This window comes from Myxocyprinus asiaticus, chromosome 42, assembly GCF_019703515.2.
Source record: "Myxocyprinus asiaticus isolate MX2 ecotype Aquarium Trade chromosome 42, UBuf_Myxa_2, whole genome shotgun sequence".
NCBI classification, from domain to species: domain Eukaryota; kingdom Metazoa; phylum Chordata; class Actinopteri; order Cypriniformes; family Catostomidae; genus Myxocyprinus; species Myxocyprinus asiaticus.
Window position 1 is genome coordinate 16,558,958 of NC_059385.1, and position 25,631 is coordinate 16,584,588.

The 25,631-nt window shown below is 38.7% G+C and overlaps 1 protein-coding gene across 1 annotated transcript; it reads left to right on the plus strand.

The window, feature by feature from the left end:
• Positions 1-2,960: 2,960 nt before the first annotated feature.
• LOC127432286 (short transient receptor potential channel 4-like) lies at positions 2,961-22,376 on the plus strand. The gene is made up of 11 exons (XM_051683185.1): positions 2,961-3,079; positions 7,667-8,068; positions 9,885-10,403; positions 12,117-12,453; positions 12,534-12,673; positions 16,556-16,884; positions 16,994-17,189; positions 17,841-18,035; positions 18,532-18,573; positions 18,818-18,907; positions 21,831-22,376. The coding sequence occupies exons 2-11, from the start codon at positions 7,691-7,693 to the stop codon at positions 22,374-22,376; spliced, it is 2,772 nt and encodes a 923-aa protein (XP_051539145.1). The 5' UTR covers positions 2,961-3,079; positions 7,667-7,690.
• Positions 22,377-25,631: the final 3,255 nt, after the last annotated feature.

Below are 25,631 nucleotides of genomic sequence, written 5' to 3' on the forward strand. Positions count from 1 at the left end.
TTTTCTTCCATGTAGACATCATCATCCCAGTGAGCTTTTAAAGCGTCTTTTTACATCTTGCAGAAACATAATTCAAGGCACTTTTCAGCACATTTGACTTCCTTTCTACTTTGTTGAAATTACTTCAGGTTTGAATTCCAACTGTGAAACACAAAGATTTGAAGGATTAAAGGACTTACCTGATGTTTCCTGGAGCATGAAAGGTGATGAACGCTTCTGCAGATCTGCTACAATGGCTGAGAAATTATGTAATACTTTGCTTTATGGCTAAACATCTTTGATTTGTATGTAAAAGTCAGCTTCCCATACCCCCAAGATGACAAAGTTCTCACCGAGGAATGTCTTGGGTTCTCAATACAGTTTGATTTGTCTGCTCTGTGATGTTTGAACCTGTTAATATGACATATTGCAGGAAGGATGTGAAGTTTTGGGGTAGATGACTCCACATCTAATGCTTTAAACCCAGATAAATGACTCGGCTTCAAAGGTTTGATCAAGAGCAGTGCGGCCCTGGAGAGACAAAAATAAATGTCATGCCTGTACATATTTAATTTCATACCTTTTTGATGGTTAAAGAGATAGTTTGCACAAAAAATGGAATGCTTCCAAAAAATTTAGAGTTCTGGCAAACTTGCTACAAACATGCTACAATCTTGCTACAAACTTACTGCAAACTTGCCGAAAATTCGCTACTCATTATTTTCACATGAAAATACAAATGTTTGCCAGAAGTTTTCAGCTCTTCACCGGTTGTGGTGAACCTGCAGCAAACCTTTGGCGACAAGAGTTTGCCGCAAAGCTCGTTTGCATATGAAAATAATGAGTGGTGAATTTAAGGCAAGTTTACAGCAAGTCTGTGGCAATTTTAGATTTTTGCAAGTGCTGAAATGACTGCTTTTGTGGGGAAACTGCTAATCACTTAATGAGCCTGATTTCATGCTCACCAATTCGCTGATTCCTCTGAAAAATCAGCTTGTTTAAAAAAATCCAACAGAATAGAAAAACCATGTTTACATGAGATTTGAAATAATTGAGTTACTCTCTGCTTTTGACGTCAAAACGTAAAAAGGGATGCACACAACAATTGCGTACATTGGATAACCTGGTGAACACCAGTTAAGGTGTTTATGTGCTATGCGAAATCAGTGTCTTCTTCTTCTTCTTTCGGCTGCTCCCGTTAGGAGTCGCCACAGCGGACCATCCATGATTTGAATTGGCACAGGTTTTACACCAGATGCCCTTCCTTAATTCAAAATCAGTGTAAAAACCTATCTGTGTTGATCTGTTTATTCTTAAGCTGTTTATGACCTTACACCATTAAAGGAACGCTGAGTATAGAATTTACTGTATGACCACACACGTTGTCGGCTTATTAAGCATAATCAGTGTAACAACGTGCATGTAAACGCACTCGATGAATCGACTGCCTATCTGCTAATCTACAACATGTTTTACAATTTACAGTCCATTTTGGACTGTTTGAACTGTGTGTGGAGTTTACTGCAATAAAATTGCAGTTTTATAAGAGAAGACACAGACAGTTTTTGCGACAGTTAGATGCAGTTTACGGCTTACCCTATTTATTTGTATGGTATCTGCAATTTCGCTCTCTCCTAGAGCCACGGATGTTAACCTATCCGGTTTTTGAAGATAACTCTAACATCCCCTTGAGTACTGAGGTTTGTTACCGCCACAGAAACGCAAGAACGCACATTATGTACAGTACTGTGCAAAAGTTTTAGGCACTTGTGAAAAATGTTGCATAGTGAGGATGTCTTCAAAAATAATGAAATAAATAGTTTTCATTTATCATTTATCAATTAATGTCATACGAAGTCCAGTAAACATAAAAAAGCTAGATCAATATTCGTTGTGACCACCTTTGCCTTTAAAACAGCACCAATTCTCCTATGTACACCTGGACACAGTTTTTCTTGGTTGTTGGCAGATAGGACGTTCCAAGCATCTTGGAGAATTCACCACAGTTCTTCTATCTGTTTAGGCTGTCTCAGTTGCTTCTGTCTATTTATGTAATCTCAGACTAACTCGATGTTCAGTGGGGGGCTTTGTGGGGGCCATGACATCTGTTGCAGGGCTCCCTGTTCTTCTATTCTAATCTTTTCTATTTGCAAATGTAATGTTTGGGAGTCTAACATTTATATTTCCTATTGACACACTAAAGCTGAAGATATAAATAACCATCTTAAGACAAATGTTTGTGTGAAACATTTTATGTGCCTAAGACTTTTGCACAGTACTGTATGTTCAATCGTAACACGCATTAAGCTCTGGTTTGCATTCGCCTACTTGTAGGGGCATAGATTCCAGGGAGGAACAAATACCTCAATGTAAAATTACATTTCTGTCTATTGACCCTTGTCTTAGATAATTAATTATTTTTTCATTAAGGTAATGACTATTTATATTTTGATACTTTTTAGTGCTTTAAAAAAAAAAAAACATCACAGGAACTACATTTCAGTAAAGGATTTGTAATTCAACAAAATGAGAGAAATTGCTAAAGCTCTTTGCAAGTCACTGTCATTAACTGTCAAAGTAGACCAGACATCGAGTGAAGAAGTATGTAGCAGAGAGAGAGAGAGAGAGAGAGAGAGAGAGAGAGAGAGAGAGAGAGAGAGAGAGAGAGAGAGAGAGATGCAGACAGGACCTCTGGTTGCCTCTGCGCTCCAAGTCTCTTCAACGAGCAAACATCTGAAAAACATGAGAGAAAAAGTGCTATGGAACCTAAAAGGAGTACTTGCAAGATGATAAACGATCACATATTCCACAGATGTACTTTCTGGAGGTAACAAACATGTTTCTCTTTGGCAAACTCTGCAGATTAGCTCCATCTTTAATGCGAAATGAGAGGATCAATGAGGCTTGCTGCGCACCTTAATCAACCGCCGATCAAAGCATTCCCCCGCGTGTTATTTCGGCCGTTGCGCATTTTCGCGCTCTTTTCTCTGTGGAGGCGGCTGGAGTGTAACGGTTCCGGAGCTGTCGTAGAGCTGGACATCTGTTGTACATTAGTTAGCTGGATTCAGTCACGAGTCAGTGCAACATCCAAAACCAACAGGTGAGGAGAGATATCTGATAATGTGTTCCAGTGTCCATTTATAAACGCATTTTGTTCCCCACACACAGTCAATGAATTACTGTAAAAACGATTGTTGTTCACTTATATCTATAATAACTTACAACTCTCTCTAATAAATCTCTGTGCAGCCTACTTTTTTTCTCTGAAGCGTTTCACTAAAATAAATTACAATACTGCCAACTGAAATGAAGACTGTGGCTCAAAACCGCGTAAGCTGCCTATCTAGACAGCATTTTTGGACAGCAAAGGCGTATGCAGCGAATTTGGGCATCATATGGGGATTTTGATCACTTGAAACGTGCTAAAGTACTCATTTAGCAACGTGGGACGCGCCTATAGGCAAGCATACTGTTTAGGTAGTGAGCTTACCAGTTTTTGAAGCACAGTCTGTCTTCATTTGAGACAAGCGCACTGCGCACTAGTCTGGCAGTGACTGGTAACGATCAGTCAATTCTGCATTACTGAAGGGCAAAAATTTTTTTCTTTTCTCAGTATTTACATTTTAGCAAGTCAGGGATAACGTTTTAATTCTCAGCAAACTCGAAACTTATAGAGATTAAAAAGGCTGAATTAAGAGGAAATGGTCATAAAAACAAATACTTGTGAGGGCTACATATTTGTAGTCACTAAAATGCAATTTATTGACTTCTTCAACAGCTGATAAGGTTCATAATTTGACCAAATAATGTCATGAGTAAAACAAGACTATCTAATGTGTTTGTACTGTAAATGTTAGGGTTAGGGTGTTAAAATAGGCTATATAAGTGAATAAGTTTGTTTAGGTCTGATCCAATAAACAACTCTCAAATAGCCTAAACATTATTCTGTTAAGCAACACAGAGCACGCCCCCCAGTGGGCGTTCAAAGGATGCCAGAGGGCGCTGAGAGCAAATTAGTAGATGGGGGGGGGGGGGGCTGCAGGTGGGGGGCATTTATGAGTCATGTTAATCAAATCTACCATCAAGTTTCTGTTTGCATTAAAATGTTTATCTAGACTCCATTGTACGGGTTGGTACACATTTGTACCGCAGTTCATCTGATTCTGAAGTCTAGCGACGCACCTGAAGTATCTGGTTTAGCAGCGTCAAATAGACATGCAAAGTAACATACAATCTTCGCTAATGCACCTGTATGGCTCTGTTGGTGGATACGGCTCAATGGACAGAGCAGCACGAGTGCAAAGCAGGTGCGTTTTTACTCACAGACCGGTCTCGAGCTCTTAAACGTGGACCTCTGATCATTGCAGCGCTGCGAGAATCAGTGAGAAGCACGGCACGTGACACGGAAACCGGGGCGGCTGGGTTAAGGGAGTGTGTAGTAGGGGGGCGTTCACAAAAAAAGGTTGAGAACCCCTGTATTAAGTCTATGAAGATTACCTGTTAAGTCTATTTGAGGAGTATAATGAGTTAACAGTATGTTACTCTAAAGCACTCACCATAAAACAAAAGCCTAATCTTACTAGCTGATTGAGTTTATTGTGGTTGGTTAAATATTGACCTATAAATCATCAGTCATGAACCATCAGTCATGGACCTATTATGACACATATTCAGCCCATATCTAGACGGCACATAGAGTCTGTATATTTCAGCAATCACACATAATTGTCGTGATTGACCAGTGTTGCCCATTGTGATGTACATTGATTGAAATGTCAGCTTGCAAGAGGGCATTTCCAGAGCTCATTTGTGAGGTAAGGGGCAGTAACAATTAGGTAATCACAACTTCAGACTTGCACATCATCAACATTTGCAAATGAGATGGCTGATAAACATAGCTCAGTGCAGTTTAAAGCTCACAATGCACTGATGATCTAATTTTAAAGGGATAGTTCACCCTAAAATGAAAATTCTGTTACCATTTACTCACCCTCACAAGGCTCGAAATTGCGACCATTTTGGTCACATATGCTCCCAAAATTTAATCTGTGCGACCTCAAAATATATTTGGGAGCATTTGTGCGAGTGCAAATAATTGTTGTGGTGCGACCTGTTTTCATTTCTCTACAAAACATTCGCTAATTACTGCACTATGTGCCTGCTGTGAGCTGATAGTGACCGGTCCACCGTTCTATTCAACGTTACATAACCAATTAAACTTGATCTTTATATTCTTAACTTTAATGCAGGTTTTAGATCGGTTAATATTAGCCGTCAATCACTCCCTTTCACCATGCTCCGTTGTCACGTGACAGGGAGCTAACTAGCGCATGAAATGTAAATAGCTGAAGAGAGAAGATGGAAAGAACACTGAGCGATTTCTTTTGTAAGCCGCCTAAAGTTACAGATAATGTAACTCCTGGAGTTGGTGATGGCGATCATGTGGTGAATGTGGATCCACCAGCGGAAAAGAAGGCTTGCAGTTTTCGGAGAGAGTGGCTGAAAGACTTCGAGTGGCTCTGCTATGAAAATGGCTTAATGCACTGCGTTCACTGTAAAGCCTGTGGGACAGAGGTTGCAGGTAACACTGCGTTCACCACTGAATCCACACATTTTAAGCGTGAGAGCTTGATTAAACACGGGGAGACCGCCAAGCACAATAAATGCCGGGACAAGTGTGTGGCAAAGAATTCAGGATCAGGTTCGATTGTTGAAGCTTTTAATCGTCAATATGCTGCCGGACGTTCCGTTCAACTGGCAGAGCTGAACATGAAATTTAACACCACCTACACCATCACCAAAGAAGAGCTCGCCTTCACTAAATTTAAACCCATGTTGCAGCTCTTGAAAATGAACAGCGTTGAGATCAACATGACGTAAGCAAATGAGAAGTCATGTGCCAATATCATCGGCATGAAAGCAGATATCATCTGCGAGAGCACTGCAGTTAAATTATCGTCAGCTCAGTACATCTCATACATCATTGATGGTGACACCAACCTGTCTGTCAAGGAGTGTGTGGTAGTGTATATCCGCATCCTGCTTGATGGACAGCCCACAAACTAGTGATGGGAAGATCGGATCATTTTACTGACTTGAATCTTTGAGTCTCGTTCAGCAAAATGAACGTATCTTTTTTCAAGTCATTTAGTTCATGTCGTTCATTTGAGCAGAATTAAATTAATTTGTTACATTTTCAATAACCAAATACCCCCAATACGTCTGCTTATGCAAACTTTGATTATAGTCCCAATAAGGAAAAAATGTATAATGCAGCCAAGGACAAATTATGAGAAACAAATGATTAGTTCACCTCTGAATTGAATATTCTTGTCCGAGTTGTTCGTTCTTCTGTCACGTGACAAAAGAACGAACGACTCGGACCAGAAGACTCGAGAGGTGAACTAATCATTTCTGTTTCCTGTGTGAGCAATGCATAGCGTATATGGCTGTCACGTGACAAAAGAACAAATGACTCGGACCAAAAGAGTTGAAAGGTGAACTAATAATTTCTGTTTCCTGTACAGCGCCTATGCGGTTTTCATGTAACAAACGAACAAAGGTTGCAAAATGCACATGCGCGGCCAACACAAAATGAACAAATCACTCTCTGAGACTACTTGTTCTTCTGAGTCACATAAAAGATTCGTTCAAAATGAACGAATCGTTCATGAACGACCCATCACTACCACAAACATCCTCGTCGGACATGTTGAGGTGGAACACGCCAATGCTGAAGCCTATTGAGTATTATATAAATTGTAGTTGTGGTGGTCCTTAATTTTCAGTGGGTGCTCCTAAATTTTTGCTGGTGCTTCTAACTTTTTGAAATTGGGAGCACCGGTGCTACCAAGTAAAAAATTTTATTTCGAGCCCTGCCCTCATGTTGTTCCAAACATGTATGTCTTTCTTTTGTCCATGGAACATGCAAGGAGACAGCAGAATGTTAGCCTCAGTCACCATATACTTTCATTGTATAGATAAAAGATGCAAATAAAGTAAATGGTGACTGAGTCTAACATTCTGCCATCTCCTTTTATGTTCCATGGACAAAAGAAAGATATATAAATACATACAGGTTTGGAACAACATGAGCGTGAGTTTTTAGGTGAACTATCCCTGTAAATCTTGTAGTTTTAGTGCTTCCATTAAAATGCTATTTTTCCATCGGACATCGTCAACAGGTTGAAGCCACCTGCTGACATTCTAGTGTTAACAGTAATGATAACAATATGTAAATATTTCTTTACTTATGTTTAGTTTTGTACAAATATATCATTATGACTAATGTGCGTGCTGGTCATACAATGATTTATTGCAGAAATATACAGTATATCATTGTTTCCACTGTGTGCTCTCGGACAGGTGATGGCCATTAAGATTATGTCCCATTAGAAGTGAGTCTTGTTGAGCATTTGAGGTTTTCGCTGTGGCCTTCAAAAAATGCACAAATCTAATAACCTAATAACTAGAGAGTCCTCGGAGTCAACAGAAAACCAAGTAAATGAAGGCTGAGTGTCATGCTAATGGGATGTTGGGTGTGGAGATGATGGTTTACAATACTTAGGGCCATTTCCTCTGTAATGCATGATTCCAACCCTCATTAACCAACATCCTTTCATCTGTCTGTACTGTGTCTCTGTTTGTCTCTTTTTCTCTATCTTTTTCAATTGCTCTCCAACCCCAGTTGTTGCATGAAGACACAGCAGCAATGTCACAACTCTACTTTCGCAGAACAGACAACTTCTCGTACAGTGACCGAATTCCACTGCGCATCGTTCGAGCCGAGTCTGAGCTGTCACCCCTGGAAAAGGCCTACCTGTGTGCTGTGGAGAAGGGCGACTATGCCAGCATCAAGCAATTTCTGATAGAGGCCGAGATCTACTTTAAAATCAACATAAACTGCATTGACCCTCTAGGACGGACAGCTCTGCTTATTGCCATTGAGAATGAGAACCTGGAAGTCATCGAGTTGCTGCTCAGTTATAATGTGTATGTGGGGGATGCTCTCTTACACGCCATACGAAAGGAGGTGGTGGGAGCCGTGGAGCTGCTTTTGAACCATAAAAAGCCCAGCAGGGGCATGCAGGTAAGACAGCAATCACTGACAACCCATTTACTTCAGAGTTCTCTGTGTGTGAACAGTGTTGAACGGCGGCTCTCTGCCACTACTGAATCTCCAGCACAATGGCAAAATAAATATTTTATCCATGTTGTAAGCTTTCTGTCTGAATTCAAAGTGATGAAATAAAAAAAGAGCATGTACAACAATAACAGCAAAACAACACGTCTTTTTAAGTGCGAATAAATGCAAACTGCTTCAAATGGTTTGATTTCCAGACTGTGGCACAATAGCGTTATCTCAAAATGTGCTAATCCTTTCTAAAGGAGAATTTTCCCTCCAGGCTTACCTGGTTGATTACAAATTTTGAGTGCTCTTCAACAGAGGGCCATGCACTGCAGAGAGTATTTTCTTGATGTGTCATGAAAATGGTTTGCTGGGTGGGAAATTAACCTTTTTGCCCATGAGCCACAGTGGCTGGTGAATGCCCAGTTTTACATATATATTTTTTACCAGCCAATTTCAGTTTTCTAATTCAATTCTAGAAAAATGGAACTATACTCAATATGAAATTAAACAATGCAACAAAATAAAGTAGTGTTGCACACCACTGAACATCAAATAAACAATCAGACAGACATGCGTAGACTTTCCCTTTGTCTGTTCTTCGAGATATAATAACATCTTTTTCTTCAAGCACATGTTGATGGTTTTTAAAGGTCTGCACGGGCCTTAAAATGAAACCCGACCTGTACCCGCGACCGTGTGGCCCGACCCTACCCGGCCTGAATGATACCATCAGATTTTAAGCCTGAACCCATAATTGCTTACTATCTAATTTCTTCTCCTAGCAAGTACTGTTGCAATAGGCTATATTTTATGTAAGCATACAGGCAACATTAATAACACTACTGAAACAGTAAACATACACAGTTTTAACAAAGCACAGCAGCCCCTTACACTAGAGCAGAAGGGGGAAAAAAGCATTGCCTTACCATTTATTTGCTGAAACTTCACCTGGTGCAGAACAATCTGGAATAATATGAAACAATGCAACAGTTCCCTCTATGCAGCCTGAACTTGTTTAGAATGCTGAATCTTTGTAACAACTGCGCTGAAAACAGCGAAAAATAATGAAACTGCAGCGCAAAGAATGAAACAGCGCAGGTGTCTTAACATGCGTTTTTGAAAATTTGAAGTTCTTTTTAACTTGACACGGTGTTTAAAATGTGCCGGTCATGCGTGAGACACTGAAGAAAAAGTGATGCGCGGTGCAAATGTCAAAGACATTCGTCCAGAATTTGTTTAGACAATGGGAAAACAGAACAGACGCACACAAAAATACAGAACGCGTGTGCGAAACAAGTACGGTAAGTCTGTTTAATTTTTCATTAATTACAAACCCGACCCGAACCCGAAGTCTTACTTGAAAAACTGACCCGAACCCGAACCCGAACCTGAACCCGAACCCGAACCCGACCCATCAGGTTCTCAGGTCCTTTTGGGCCCGAGTCGGGTTGCAGACCTCTAGTGCTTTTAGACAACAGGTTTCTTTTCGGAAGTCAATTCCAAGACATTTTACAGGTCACCCATCACAGACATGGCTGGCAGACAAGCAAGATTTCCTGCATTAAGTTTGCTGTATGGAAAGAAATTGGATAACATTTGACAGGATTAAAATTCCTGGCACTTAGACTGAAAGTTCACCCAGTTTGTTTGAAATGCTGAATATGACCCTTGCTGTTGCACCTGCTACAGAAAAAAGTGCTATGACTCTAGCCCCACATGGCAAACTGATCACCACCCCAGCTGTAGGATTTCAAGTTTGTCTTTTTTTCTCTAGGTTCCTCCAATTCTGTTGGACAAACAGTTCTCCTATTTCACCCCTGACATAACACCCATCATATTGGCTGCACACACTAACAACTATGAGATCATCAAGATGCTGGTGCAGAAGGGTGTATCTATTCCCCAGCCTCACCAGGTGCGTTGCAACTGCATGGAATGTGTTTCCAGCTCAGATGTAGACAGTCTGCGACATTCCCGATCCCGTCTTAACATCTACCGGGCCCTGGCTAGTCCCTCACTCATTGCCCTCTCCAGCGAGGACCCCTTCCTGACGGCCTTTCAGCTAAGCTGGGAGCTTCAGGAGCTCAGCAAAGTGGAGAATGAATTTAAGTCAGAGTATGAGGAGCTTTCTCAACTCTGTAAGCAGTTTGTCAAAGATCTGCTTGACCAAACGCGCAGTTCCAGGGAGCTTGAGTTGATTCTGAACTACAGGGATGATTTGAATTTTTTAGAAGATGAAGGGTATAATGATCTTGCAAGGCTGAAACTGGCTATCAAGTACCATCAAAAAGAGGTGAGTAGCGGACGACTGGTAGGTCATAATCTGTAGGACAAATCAAATGACTTCCAATAGAAACATCGCTAGTAGATCACAATGGTGACTTATTGCATACAAATGGATCTGTGTTGCCCCCTACTGTACACATAAAACAGTTTGTATCTACAAATGTGTGTCTATGGCAGAAATAGAATGAGTAGTATGGTAGTATACCATCCCGAATTCAGCTATTGTCTCCAAATTTCTTTCTTTGGCAAGGGAGGTGTTTGTGTGTGTACATACTAAGCTTTACTTTGGGGACAAATGTGTCCCCAGAAGTGAGCTAAATCTGCCAAAAACTTACTTTTGGGACATTTTGGGATGTGCACATTTAAAAATAAATTAATAAATAAATTCTATATAGTGATTATAATTAGCTAAATATAAAAACAATACAAGTCTATGTTGTGTCCCAATTTAGATTGATAAGTAAATGTAATTGTAAATGTGTACGTATGTGTGCATATGTGTTTAATAAGCTTTCATGCCCTTATATTTAAGGTCCAACTCAACTTTTCTAAAGAAATGGAACGCTTTGGTAGTACATACAATATACTGAAGAGCTTTGTGTTAGAGGTTAGAGTTTTAGATTTATTGTCAAGAATATTTTTCATATGTACAAGTAGAACTTTCAGGCTTTTACTGTGCCATGCTTTTGTATGGTATGTTTGTGTGTGCACATGTGTGTGTTTGTTTGTGTGTGAATATGCTTTCTAAAACATGATGGATCCACGACTACATCATGACTACATTACATTTTTTCACCTGTTGCAATGTGTAAATGGCTTAACAGAAACACAATAGAACCTTGCTTTTATATTTCTGTGTCATTGAAATGCCTCTGGATCTGGAAGATATTCTAATATCATAAAGAGTTGACAGCAATCCGGGCTGAAAGGCTGAACAATAAAGATTCATCATCATGAACTTGAGAACCAAAAAAAGAGACTCTGAACCCTAAAAGTAATGATATATCCAAAAATCCGGAGAACACTTGTAAAAGGAGACCAGGACATTAAGAGTCCCCTGATTTGAATAGAATGAAAACATGAACTACAAATGGTAATTTAAATAGCCCTTGTTGACCTCATTACAGCATCTTGGTAACATGAATGCATGTTTAATTCTCATATGAGTCAATGTTTGGCATGTTACATTTCATGTGCAAGTCAGATAATTTCAGAAAAGGTGCAGAAAGCTCTCATTCAACATCCCAAAGGATTTAAACCAGATATGATGTGAACCAGACAGAGTGGCCTGAGTGAAAAGAACAGTGTGTCACTGTAAGCCTTATTTTGCCTTTGTATTCTCTTTTGAAATGCCACTTGTTTTTCATTATGGCATGACTCCATTGTTTGCATTCTCCAGCAGAGAGGTTTCTTATGCAACTTCAGCAAACAATGAAAGATTTTTGAAGTCTCCTCGCACGATAGAGGACAAAAAAACTATTTTGCCTTGTTGCACATTCCAGTGAGAAAATGCAAGCAGATCATTCAATTATGAATGGGTTTAAAGAAGTGCAGTTGAGAGTTCATTATTTATACTGTGTCTTGATGTCTTGATTGTTTACAATTGATTACGTTCATCTACTTTTTATTACTGTACAAAACTCATTGAATGTGTTCAAGTTTAAATGTTTATGACTCAATAGTACAGTTAACAGTAATTTTGTCTGCTTTCTGTGTTTAGTTTGTAGCTCAGCCAAACTGTCAGCAGCTGCTCGCCTCTCGCTGGTATGATGAGTTCCCAGGCTGGAGACGTCGCCACTGGGCCAGCAAGTTCACCACCTGTATGTTCATCGGGATCCTCTTCCCTTTCTTTTCCCTGTTCTACCTGATCGCCCCCAAGAGCCACTATGGCCTCTTTATCCGAAAACCATTCATCAAGTTTATATGCCACACTGCTTCTTACCTAACCTTCCTTTTGCTCCTGCTGTTGGCCTCCCAACACGTGGTACCGGTTATGGCTAAGCAGCAGGGCCCAGCGCCCACCACTGTGGAATGGATTATCCTACCCTGGGTTTTAGGTAATGTTTTTAGGAAACATCAGTGTGATATGTTACATCTGAATGTGATTGGTTTTAGATAAATTATCTTTTCTTTTCAGGTTTTGTATGGGCTGAGATCAAACAGATGTGGGATGGTGGATTCCAGGATTACATTCATGACTGGTGGAATCTCATGGACTTTGTCATGAATTCTCTGTATCTGGCTACTATCTCGTTGAAGATTGTAGCTTACATTAAGGTAACAAATAACATTGCTAATATGCAAACGTTGCATTTGAATTCTATAAGGTTTTCCCATCACCAAGAATAAAGTGCTACATTTCCTATTGATATAGAATAAACCTTATAGATATAGAGTATATGCGTGAGCCGATAAAGCGATGAGCAATAAAATATCCCTGTTCCATTTAAATCAGAGTTTTGTGCTAATCAGCCACGACCTCATCAGGTGACAGGTCATTTTGTTGATTGCTCTCCACCAATAGCTGGTGTGTGGTGAGCGTACTGTCGCACTATGGCTGCTGTCGCATCATCCAGGTGGATGCTGGACACTGGTGGTTGTTGAGGAGAGTCCCCTGTTCACTGTGTAAAGCACTTGAGTGTAGTGTCAGAAAAGCTCTATATAAATGTAATGTTCATTCATTCATTTATATCCACAATTTTGCTGGATAATGACATTATCCATAATGCTTAGTGTGTGCTTCCAACAAGGATGCTAAAGACTTGCGGTTCACAGCTTGTTCCCATTACCAAGCACTGAAACATAAATAACAGTCAGAATAGGCCAAACCGTCTATGTTTATGGAGTGTACATTTTCTTCTCATTGAAAGCTGTGAATTACATTTACTGCATGGGGCTAGCAGGTGAAGAGACTTTTCTTATGGACAAACAACAGCAGCCGAGGTGTGAGGGGGCAGTGAGGTAGAAAGTTTCCAAGGAAGCTGCTCGGAAAAGTACTGCTGATTCTGAGACTGGGGGAATTAATGATTCTCTCGTCACTTGCGTTAGTTTCTCATGACAGGAAAAGCATGAAGCACAGTGATATCTGTTTTGCAAAACCTTCAAGCTAAGACTGATTATTGGGACAAATAAAGGGACCCAGACTGGAACTCCGTCACAGAACACAGCTCGTAAAATCTGTACTGTCCTGAGGAAATCCACCAATCAGAGAATTGCTGCAAACAAACCATGACAAAAGAGCCAGCACAGACCAGCCGCTCCCATGATGCACTGTGAATGAAGCTATTGAGTCTCCATAAACTGTCATACTACTTATATATTGTGAATATCTCAATATTTTGCAATAAACAGTATTTTAAATATATATATATATATATATATATATATATATATATATTTAAATATATATACACTACCAGTCAAAAGTTTTGAAACACTTACTCATTCTTTATTATTATTATTTTTCACATTTTAGAATAATAGTAAAGTCAGCACAACTAAGGAATAACATAAATGGAACTATGGGAATTGTGTTGTGACTAAACAAAATCCAAAATAAATAAAAACTATGTTATATTTTAGCATCTTCAAAGTAGTCACCCTTTGTCTAGAATTTGCAGACATGTACTCTTGACATTTTCTCAACCAACTTCTTGAGGTATCACCCTGGGATGCTTTTTAAACAGTATTGAAGGAGTTTCCATCTATGTTGGGCTCTTATTGGCTGCTTTTCTTTATTATTTGGTCCAAGTCATCAATTTCAAAAACCTTTTTTTTTTTTTTATAAAATTTTAGTTTTATAATGAAATAAATTAATATGGTGGCACAATTATATTTTTGTCTACAAAACTAATTTCAAACATTTAAGCATACGCCTTCAGATCAAAAGATTTTTAAGATCATGAGAAACATTTCAGTCAAGTGTTTCGAAACTTTTGACCGGTAGTGTATATACAGGTGCATCTCAATAAATTAGAATGTCATGGAAAAGTTCATTTATTTCAGTAATTCAACTCAAATTGTGAAACTCGTGTATTAAATAAATTCAGTGCACACAGACTGAAGTAGTTTAAGTCTTTGGTTCTTTTAATTGTGATGATTTTGGCTCACATTTAACAAAAACCCACCAATTCAATCTAAAAAAATTAGAATACATCATAAGACCAATAAAAAAAAAACATTTTTAGTGAATTGTTGGCCTTCTGGAAAGTATGTTCATTTACTGTATATGTACTCAATACTTGGTAGGAGCTCCTTTTGCTTTAATTACTGCCTCAATTCGGCGTGGCATGGAGGTGATCAGTTTGTGGCACTGCTGAGGTGGTATGGAAGCCCAGGTTTCTTTGACAGTGGCCTTCAGCTCATCTGCATTTTTTGGTCTCTTGTTTCTCATTTTCCTCTTGACAATACCCCATAGATTCTCTATGGGGTTCAGGTCTGGTGAGTTTGCTGGCTAGTCAAGCACACCAACACCATGGTCATTTAACCAACTTTTGGTGCTTTTGGCAGTGTGGGCAGGTGCCAAATCTTGCTGGAAAATGAAATCAGCATCTTTAAAAAGCTGGTCAGCAGAAGGAAGCATGAAGTGCTCCAAAATTTCTTGGTAAACGGGTGCAGTGACTTTGGTTTTCAAAACACAATGGACCAACACCAGCAGATGACATTGCACCCCAAATCATCACAGACTGTGGAAACTTAACACTGGACTTCAAGCAACTTGGGCTATGAGCTTCTCCACCCTTCCTCCAGACTCTAGGACCTTAGTTTCCAAATGAAATACAAAACTTGCTCTCATCTGAAAAGAGGACTTTGGACCACTGGGCAACAGTCCAGTTCTTCTTCTCCTTAGCCCAGGTAAGACGCCTCTGACGTTGTCTGTGGTTCAGGAGTGGCTTAACAAGAGGAATACGACAACTGTAGCCAAATTTCTTGACACGTCTGTGTGTGGTAGCTCTTGATGCCTTGACCCAAGCCTCAGTCCATTCCTTGTGAAGTTCACCCAAATTCTTGAATCGATTTTGCTTGACAGTCCTCATAAGTCTGCGGTTCTCTCGGTTGGTTGTGCATCTTTTTCTTCCACACTTTTTCCTTCCACTCAACTTTCTGTTAACATGCTTGGATACAGCACTCTGTGAACAGCCAGCTTCTTTGGCAATGAATGTTTGTGGCTTACCCTCCTTGTGAAGGGTGTCAGTGATTGTCTTCTGGACAACTGTCAGATCAGCAGTCTTCCCCATGATTGTGTAGCCTAGTGAACCAAACTGAGAGACCATTTTGAAGGCTCAGGAAACCTTTGCAGGTGTTTTGAGTTGATTAGCTGATTGGCATGTCACCATATTCTAATTTTTTGAGATAGTGAATTGGTGGGTTTTTATTAAATGTGAGCCAAAATCATCACAATTAAAAGAACCAAAGACTTAAACTACTTCAGTCTGTGTGCATTGAATTTATTTAATACACGAGTTTCACAATTTGAGTTGAATTACTGAAATAAATGAACTTTTCCACGACATTCTAATTTATTGAGATGCACCTGTATATTTCTGTACTTATAATAAAGAACTTTAAATCAATAGTTTTGTATTTTTCCATAGTTTTTAATTCGAAGATGCCATTCACAGTGCTTCATGGAATTGTAGTGAATTTCTTCATTAAAGACATAAGTACACAGTCTTGTATCTTTGTCTTTTTATCTGATTTTCAAATACTGTTTTGCTTCAAATCAAAGTTTGTAATGTTGGGATTCACCTCAGAGCTGGTTGGTTTGATTCATGGCTTGGAACCCTTAGGAGCTTAGACAATTCACATTTTTGAAATCCCTATGAAGAAAAACCTGAATGGGACAAAATACTTCCAGAACCAAGACTGAAAAAGTGGGTGGGCACTGTTGAGCTCTATTTCAGTGAAATCTCATTGGTCCAAAATTCCATTCCACATAACTGTATATTCAAACATCAAATATTCCCAGATGGGTTGAGATCTTCGTTGTGCAGCATTTTCAGTTTTTTAGTGTTGACACAAAGTTGTCACTGGAAACTTGTCATGTTGTGCTGGTTAGGACACGGTGTTAATCTAGGCTTATTCTGTGCTTTGAAAACCAGAACAGAACATGACCAGAGTGTCAAAAAGGTGACATTAATTCTTTCTGTCTTTCTGCAGTATGCTGACTGCAAAGATCGGAAGGACTGGGAGGTGTGGCACCCCACCCTGGTTGGCGAGGCCTTGTTTGCCATTGCTAACATCTTTAGCTCCCTTCGACTAATTTCACTCTTCACAGCCAATTCCCACCTCGGCCCTCTACAGATCTCTCTTGGCCGAATGCTGCTGGACATTCTCAAATTTCTCTTCATTTACTGCCTGGTGCTACTCGCCTTTGCAAATGGACTCAATCAGCTGTATTTCTATTATGAATCTGATGGTAAACCTGATGCCCAAAATGTGACATGCAAGGGCATTCGCTGCACAGAGCAGAACAACGCCTTCACCACGTGAGGAGCTTTAGTTTTCCTAAATCTATAGATTAACATCCATTTTGCATGCTTTGCAGAGTTTGCAGAAATAGTGATATTATGTTTTGTATGTTTCTTTTTTATTCAGTATGTTTGAGACTCTACAGTCATTGTTCTGGTCCATATTTGGTCTCATTTCCCTGTATGTGACAAATGTTGCCCCCAATCACCAGTTCACCGAGTTTGTTGGAGCCACAATGTTTGGTACCTACAACATAATCTCTCTTGTGGTTCTTCTCAACATGCTTATTGCTATGATGAACAACTCCTACCAACATATTGCAGTAAGTGGTACAAATTATTGTGTATTTTTTACTGATTTTGGAATAGTTAATAAATATCATGTCAATTAACAAGGTAAAGTATGTAATTTCTGTGCCACTAGCACCACCAAAACTGAATAAAAATAATCACTTTTTTCAAACATCTTTCATGATTACTCCTCCCATCTGCCGTTGATAGAAGAAACAAATAGTCTCAGCCCAAACTCGTGTCATTGGTTAAGTCAGTGTTGTTGTGTCAGGCTGTACAGGCCACTCAAACAAACTAAGCAATATTTTATAGCACCACAGAGACCAGTTTTCAAGGATATCAACATTCGAATGGCTTACGTATAGTTATTTCTGCAAATTAAGATGGGTTTGAAGTATTTTAACATGAAAAAAGTCACACACTTCAGCTTTCAATTTTTCACAGTTTTTAATCACCTTGTACCTTTTTTTTTTTTCTTTTTTGCTAGTCACTTAAATATCATGCAGTGTGAGAAATAAGTGTTTAAAAAAATGCAAATATTCCATGTCATTTCTCAATGAATATGAGATCATACTTTAGCTTCTAGTATACTGTGATCTCAAGCACTGTATGACTGGACTGTAGATCTGTCTTTCAGTTTTCTTTTGTAAGTTCAGCTCATCTTCTCTACGGGTGCTCCACAGGATCATGCTGACATTGAGTGGAAGTTTGCCAGAACTAAACTTTGGATGAGCTACTTTGAGGAGGGCGGCACACTTCCTCCTCCCTTCAACATCATTCCAAGCCCAAAATCAGTGTGGTACCTCATTGGATGGATCAAGAGCCACTGCTTTAATTTTCGAAACAGAAAAAGAACAGAAACACTTGGATCACTTGGGGTAATACTCCATGTAATGTCTTTTCTATAAATAATTATTATAAAAGGGATAGTTCACCCAAAAATGAAAATTCTGTCATAATTTACTCTCCCTTATGTTGTCCTGAACCTGTATGATTTTGCATGTTTCTATGTAACACAAAAGAAGTTATTTAGCCAAATGTCCAGGCTGAACTTATCCACACAATGAAACTAGATCATTTATACTGTGAAATTTTAGAAAGGATAAAAAGCATCATAAAAGTAGTAGTACATAATACATAAGCTATATTCCAAGTCTTCTGAAGCAATACAAATTAAGAATTTATGTCATTGTTCACTTGAACATCTCTTTTAAAAGTATTAAAACAAAATGTGGATGTTCTTACTTTTCTCTCTTTTTTTTCTGTGATTAGAATTATGGAAGCTGCTGGGAGTTTCACTGCCTTGTAATATAGCAAGCTACATTATATGTCTTGAAAAATCAATACAACTGAGCTATTCCATTTTGTTTTTAGATGCGAGCAGCTGAAAACGTCCTCTCAAATCGTCAGTATCAGGTAATGGTGTCTCTTTCAAAGTAATTGATCATTAAATCTGTCTACAAAGTGCAGTTTGCATCAGATCACCTGCTAAAAGTTACAGCACCATTTCTTTTGATTTCACACACTGTAAATAAACTCTAAAAGAGAGGACACTTATACTCATCTAAAAGGCTTTATGGGCTGCTGGTTTATAAAACATTTTGATGGCACTTTTCTAGGTCATTAATCTAATTAATCTTGAATTTATCTATTTTCTTAGGAGGTACTCAGAAACCTGGTTAAGCGGTATGTGGCTGCAATGATCAGGGATGCTAAGAAAGAGGAGGGGTTAACAGAGGAGAACTTTAAGGTAAATTGTGAAGGGTTCCATTGTATTGTGCTAGAAAGTAAGGTATTGTGGTATTGTGGTAGAAAGTTTGCAAAAAATCCCTGACAGGGTGATCAGGTGATTTTATCATCCTGAAGAATTTTATTTAGTGATAATAAAATTCATGAATATAATGCCAATATATTCATGGCAGTATGCCATGAATATATTGGCATTATATTCATGCTGTTAGCCAGAGGGGAACTGGCCCCCACAGTGAGCCTGGTTTCTCCCAAGGTTATTTTTCTCCATTAACCAAGATCTTATGGAGTTTTGTGTTCCTTGCCACAGTCGCCTTCGGCTTGCTCACTGGGTTTCTAAATACAATTATTATTTAATTACTTATTTTTATACACACTTTATAATCGTATTTAATCAAACTACACAATGATGACTCTAAGACTTTACAGATAATACGGTTTAATTTTCTGTTAATGCATGATTTTCTGTAAAGCTGCTTTGAAACGATGTGTGTTGTGAAAAAAAATGACTTGATTGACTTGACTTAGGCCGTGTGTCCACCAAAGTGTTTTTTCCTGAGGCCAGCATATTTTTTCAGTTGTTTGCAATGAGAGCGCCACGTATTTAAAAAAGCCAGCAGCGTGACAAGGTGCCGAGCATCTGTTTCACGCTGAGCACTGCGCGCTTGGCATTTTTTCTGTCGCCGAGAGTTGAAAATGTTTCAACTTTAAGTAAAACGCAGCGCTCGTCACTGTCATTTTTTACTCAGCCGTCCAATCGCAGTGGAGGAGGGACGTTACAAATACCACACCGACCAACTGTCACATCTTACTTGTACAGCGACTGAACAACAATGGAGGAGAAGTTTGCTGGTCTCTGAGTATTCATGTCTGTACCAGATGACATTCCATATCAATATGAAAAATAATGCTTCAACCTTCCCTTCATCCAAAGCAAGGGCCAGAGCAAGTACTCTTCCTTGTGCCGACATTTTATGAAATTAGGTACATGCAACACATTACTTTCGTGGATATTCCGTATCATAGCAACCAAAGTGTCTCAGCTGAAAAAACGCTGCTGATTTCAGAAGAGCGCCTGGCATTTTCAGCTGGCAAAAACGCTTTGGTGGACACACAGCCTTAAAGATTCTTTTTGCAGCTGGCTGTCTATTATCCTGCTTATTACATGGCTACTTGCCAAATAAATATATAATTGAAATAAATACAATTATTATTTACATTGAAATTGTCTGATTTTATGTGAGAAGAAAGAGTGCACATTTGAAAACATTTTTTTTTATTTTTTTTTACTGATTGTAACAACAATAAAATCTTAAAAAAGTTAGGTAAATTATATTTTTCACATTTATAATATATAAAGACCTAAATTACTGTAAAATATTCTGACAGTGCAACTGAACTGGAACTCCTTAACATCTCTTGGAATTTCTGAAAGCAAACCAATCCAGTTACTTTAGATGTTTATGTTAAATTTGACTATTTGGTCTTTGGTTAACTATGGCATTTTTGTTATTAAAAAAGGTAGCCAAAATATTTAGAAACTATAAATTCAAAATGTAAAAATGTCGAAACCATACTTGAAAAAACAAATATATATATTCCCCCTTTTCCCTTAATACAGTATATTTTAAGGGAAGGTTCACTTAAAAATGAAAATTCTCTTATGATTTACTTACCTTTAAGCCATCCCAGATGTGTATGATTTTCCTTCTTCAGCAGAACTGAAATGAAGAATTTTGTTTCAGTTCTGTTTATCCATACAATGCAAGTAAACGGGTGCCATCAGGCCGCTGGCTGTTTGAAGGTTCAAAAAACATATTTAGGCAATATACAAGTAATCCACACGACTCCAGTCAATCAGTTAATGTCTTCTGAACCAAATCGATATGTTTGTGTAATAAATAAATACATAATTAAAACTTTATTATCATTAAAAAATTGCTTCCTGCCAGCAGTCGACGCATCACGTTACCGTCACGTGACGTAAGCGCAATGGCGCATTCACGCAAGAAGTCAGAAGCGTGCGCTTGTATACAACAGAGGAACGAACGTCACGCAAGTGTTAGGTCATTTCAAACAGCAATCCAGTGCTGTCCGGAAGCAATGATTTAAAGTTAAAAACATTTTAATTATCAATTTGCTTCTTACACCACCAATTGATTTGCTTCAGAAGACATTAATTGATTGACTGGAGTCGTGTGGTGTGGATTACTTGTATGCTGCCTAAATATGGACCGTCAAACAGCCAGTAGCCTGATGGCACCTGTTTACTTGCATTGTATGGACAAACAGAGCTGAAATGGGTTTATAAAATTCTTCATTTCAGTAGAAGGAAAGTCATACACATATGGGATGGTAAGTAAATCATGAGAGAATTTTCATATTTGGGTGAACTATCCTTTTAATATTAATAATGAAATATTATTTAGTATGAATAGATATCTGCCAAAATACCACAGTTAAGACAGTTAGTGTTACTTTACTAAGTCCAGGGTACATTTTTGTAAGGGTGGTGATGTGTGGCTTGAAAAGTCTATACATGCCACAGTGTTTTTTTCTGTTTTTCTTGTCAATGCTGTTTAGAATGTCGGGCCGTTTATTATTATTTTAAACTAGTTTATTCATGGAGACATTTAGAATTTTAAATTTTTAACAGAAGTCTGTGGCGAATTCATATAGGGACCTATTCTGCGGGTAGACGCACCTGCTCGGCTTTCGCGCTGCCTTGTTCATTCAGCCACAGTCTGGAAACCTGCACAGTTTACTGAAGCTGTATTAATCAATGTATTTGACAGCGATAGACCAATCAGAATTGAGTATTCTAGAGAGCCTTGTAATAAATAGTATTACAGCACTGTGATGAAACAAAATTGTGTGTGCGTCCCAGGCCTTTTAACTGAACAATGTGTAAATATTTTTGATAGGAACTCAAGCAGGACATCTCAAGCTTCCGTTATGAGGTAATGGGAATGATGAAAGGTACCAAACTTGGCATGCCAACTTCAAAAGTTAGTACAGAAGCCTCAAACCTGGCATATCCTGACATATCACTGAAGTGCAATCCTGCTCCAGCTGGGAGTCAACTAAAGGGCAAAAAGAGACTACAGAGTGTCACCACCTCTATCATCCAGGAAGGCGGCACCAAAGCCAATCCCTGGAAGCCAGGCCTAGTTGATGGTTCTGTCCCATACAGGACTGTTGGCTCTGGACTGAGCCATCAAATGAACTGCAAAGGGACCAACAACCCAGACGAGATTTACTCTGTGCCAGAAGAAGCAGGTGAGTCCGAAACTGAAGAACAGAATGATGGTGAACATAGAGGAAACCAAAATTGTAGGGAAACAAAGAACCAAAATAATGAAACCAATGAGAGGAGGGATAAAGACACTAAGACTATGGAAAAGGAAGATGATATTTTACACATGCATAATATATGTGATGAAGTAAATGATGAGGCAAACAATGGATAGGAAGGATGCAGATTATTGTATAAAAACCCTGGATAATGCAAAATATTGTAATCCTGAATGGAAGAGATGGCGATAAGCAGTAACATATTCCTTGGATAATGAACGCCCCTTGAGGTTTGCTGTTCGTGGATGAAGGAAATTAATTTAATCAAGACCACCACCTGGTCAGCCACAGGATCCAGAACTCTCATTTCATCCCAGAAGCAGCTGTGGTGAATATCAAATGTAGGGTGCTGCGTCTATATTATCCGATCATCAAGTGCAATATACTGGAGTCTCAGGGATGATCTCCTTTAGGAGTAAATGGGGTCCAAGATTGTCATTCACAGTAATTTACACTATACCTAGTGTGTAAACTATCTAATTTAATGCTGCCCTGCACCTTTCTGCTGAATCATATATGGAGGAGCAATTGCTGGCCCTTGCTATTCTACCACTTTCATTCTTGACTTACTCTGTTGAAGTTAGCATTTTATGCTATCCGCGTTTACCATAAGAGATGTCCCTACCATCATACAACCTAATATCTTTAATAAATGTTACTATGCAAATATTTACAACTTTTTAAACTTTTAATCATGTTTCACATTGTGCATGAGCAGAGGTGGGTAGAGTATCCAAAAACTGTACTCAAGTAAAAGTACAATTACTTACAAAAATAATTACTCAAGTAGAAGTAAAAGTGCTTACATAAATAATTACTTGAGTTAGAGTAAGAAAGTATCCAATTAAAAGAGTACTCAAGTAGTGAGTAACTCGTTACTTTCACAAATGTCATAATGGATGCTAACTCCCTACATTCCATTATATAATACACATTTAACATTTATTTCAGAATCATTATTATTATTATTATTATTATTATTATTAATGGAAATTCTGTCATCATTCACCATCATGTTGTTCCAAACCCAAATTACTTTCTTTTTTCCATGCACCACAATAATGAGATTTTAGACAGAAGGTTAGCCTTGGTCACCATTTACTTTTAGTGAATGTGTTTTTATTTTATTTATTTATTTATTTTATATATATATATATTTTGAAAGTGAATGATGACTGAGACTGTCAGACCCTAACATTCTGTCTAACATCTTTTGGGTTCCACAAAATACAGAAGGTCACATGGGTTTGCAACAACATGAGGGTAGGGAAATGATGATGGAATATTAAATTATGGCTGAGCTATAACTTTAAAGGGGTAGTTCACCCAAAAGTGAAAATTCTCTCATCATTTACACACCCTCATGCCATCACAGATGTGTGTGACTTCCTTTCTTCTGCAGAACAAAAATTAAGATTTTTAGAAGAATATTTCAGCTCTGTTGGTCAGTACAATGCAAGTGAATGGATGCCAAAAATGTTATGTTCCAAAAAGCAAATGCAGGCACCATAAAAGTAATTCAAATGACTCCAGTGTTTAAATCCATATCTTCAGAAGTGAAATGATAGGTGTGGGTGAGAAACAGATCTCAAATTTATTAAAAAGAAAAAAACTGAAATATCACATTGACATAATTATTCAGTCCCTTAACTCAGTACTTAGTTGAAGCATCTTTGGCAGCGATTACAGCCTCAAGTCTTTTTGGGTATGATGCGACAAGCTTTGCACACCTGGATTTGGGGATTTTCTGCCATTCTCTGCAGGTCCTCTCAAGCTCTGTCAGGTTGGATGGGGACCATCGGTGGACTGCCATTTTCAGGTCTCCATAGATGTTTGATTGGGTTCAAGTCGGGCTCTGGCTGCTCAAAGACATTCACAGAGTTGTCCCTAATCCACTCTTGCATTGTCTTGGCTGTGTGCTTAGGGTTATTGTGCTGTTGTAAGGTGAACCTTCGGCCCAGTCTGAGGTCCTGAGCGCTCTGGACCAGGTTTTCATTAAGGATATCTCTGTCTTTTGCTGCATTCAGCTTTCTTTCAACCCTGACCAGTCCCCCAGTTCCTGCTGCTGAAAAACACCCCCACAGCATGATGCTACCACCACCGTGCTTCACCGTTGGGATGGTATTGTGCAGGTGATGAGCGGTGCTTGGTTTCCTCCAGACATGACACTTGGAATTGAGGACAAACAGTTCAATCTTCGTTTCAGCAAACAAGAGAATCCTGTTTCTCACAGTCTGAGAGTCCAGGTGCTTTTTTATGGGTCTTGCACTGAGGAGAGGCTTCCTTCTGGCCACTCTGCCATAAAGCCCAGATTGGTGGAATGTTGCAGTGATGGTTGTCCTTCTGCAAGTTTCTCCCATCTCCACACATGATCTCTGGAGCTTAACAAGAGTGACCATCAGGTTCTTGGTCACCTCTCTTACGAAGGCCCTTCTCCCCAGATTTCTCAGTTTGGCCAGGTGGACCGCTCTAGGAAGAGTCCTGGTTGTTCCATACTTCTTCCATTTAAGAAATATGGAGGCCACTGTGCTCTTGGAAACCTTCAATTCAGCCAGAATTTTTTTGTAGACTTCCCCAGATCTGTGCTTCAACACAATTCTGTCTCTGAGCTCTGCAGGCAGTTCTTTTGACCTCATAGCTTGGTTTGTGCTCTGATATACATTTTCAGCTGTGAGACCTTATATAGACAGGTTTGTGCCTTTCCAAATCATGTCCAATCAATTGAATTTGCCACAGGTGGACTCCAATGAAAGTGTAGAAACATCTCAAAGATGATCCAGAGAAATGGGATGCACCTGAGCTAAATTTCAAGTGTCATAGCAAAGGGTCTGAATACTTATGACAATGTGCTATTTAAGTTTTTTCTTTTTAATAAATTTGCAAAGTTATCAAAAATACATTTTTTACTTGGTCATTATGGGGTATGGAGTGTAGATTTATGTGGGAAAAAAAAGTAATTTAAAGCATTTTAGCATAAGGTTGCAACATAACAAAATGTGAAAAAATGAAGGGGATTGAATTCTTTCTGAATGCACTGTAAATGCTGTTTCACAAAGGAATCTGGTCATACCAACACTAGATAATCTGTAAATCATTACACAATACTATAAAATCATGTTAATCATGTATGATTTATGATCCTCCTCTTATAATTTTAAAGATTAAAAGTCAGTGAGAATACAGTATTTTTGCAGAGTCTGAGCAGCTCTCTTTCATGTATCTGAAATATGAAATTCGATTTTGAATGGAATTCTATTTGATTTCCCTCTTTGTTTAAAAGGTTACTGCCCCCTATTACATATCATGTATTAATGCACAAATATGAATAAATGAATATATGCTGATATGGTTCTCCTTTATTACTGTTATTA

Excerpts from the sequence above, each read along its gene's own strand:
- LOC127432286 (XM_051683185.1), top strand. The coding sequence starts at position 7,691 with ATGTCACAACTCTACTTTCGCAGAACAGACAACTTCTCGTACAGTGAC. Across the intron at positions 10,404-12,116 it reads TCAAGTACCATCAAAAAGAG|TTTGTAGCTCAGCCAAACTG; the intron begins GTGAGTAGCGGA and ends TTCTGTGTTTAG. Across the intron at positions 17,190-17,840 it reads ACTCCTACCAACATATTGCA|GATCATGCTGACATTGAGTG; the intron begins GTAAGTGGTACA and ends GGTGCTCCACAG.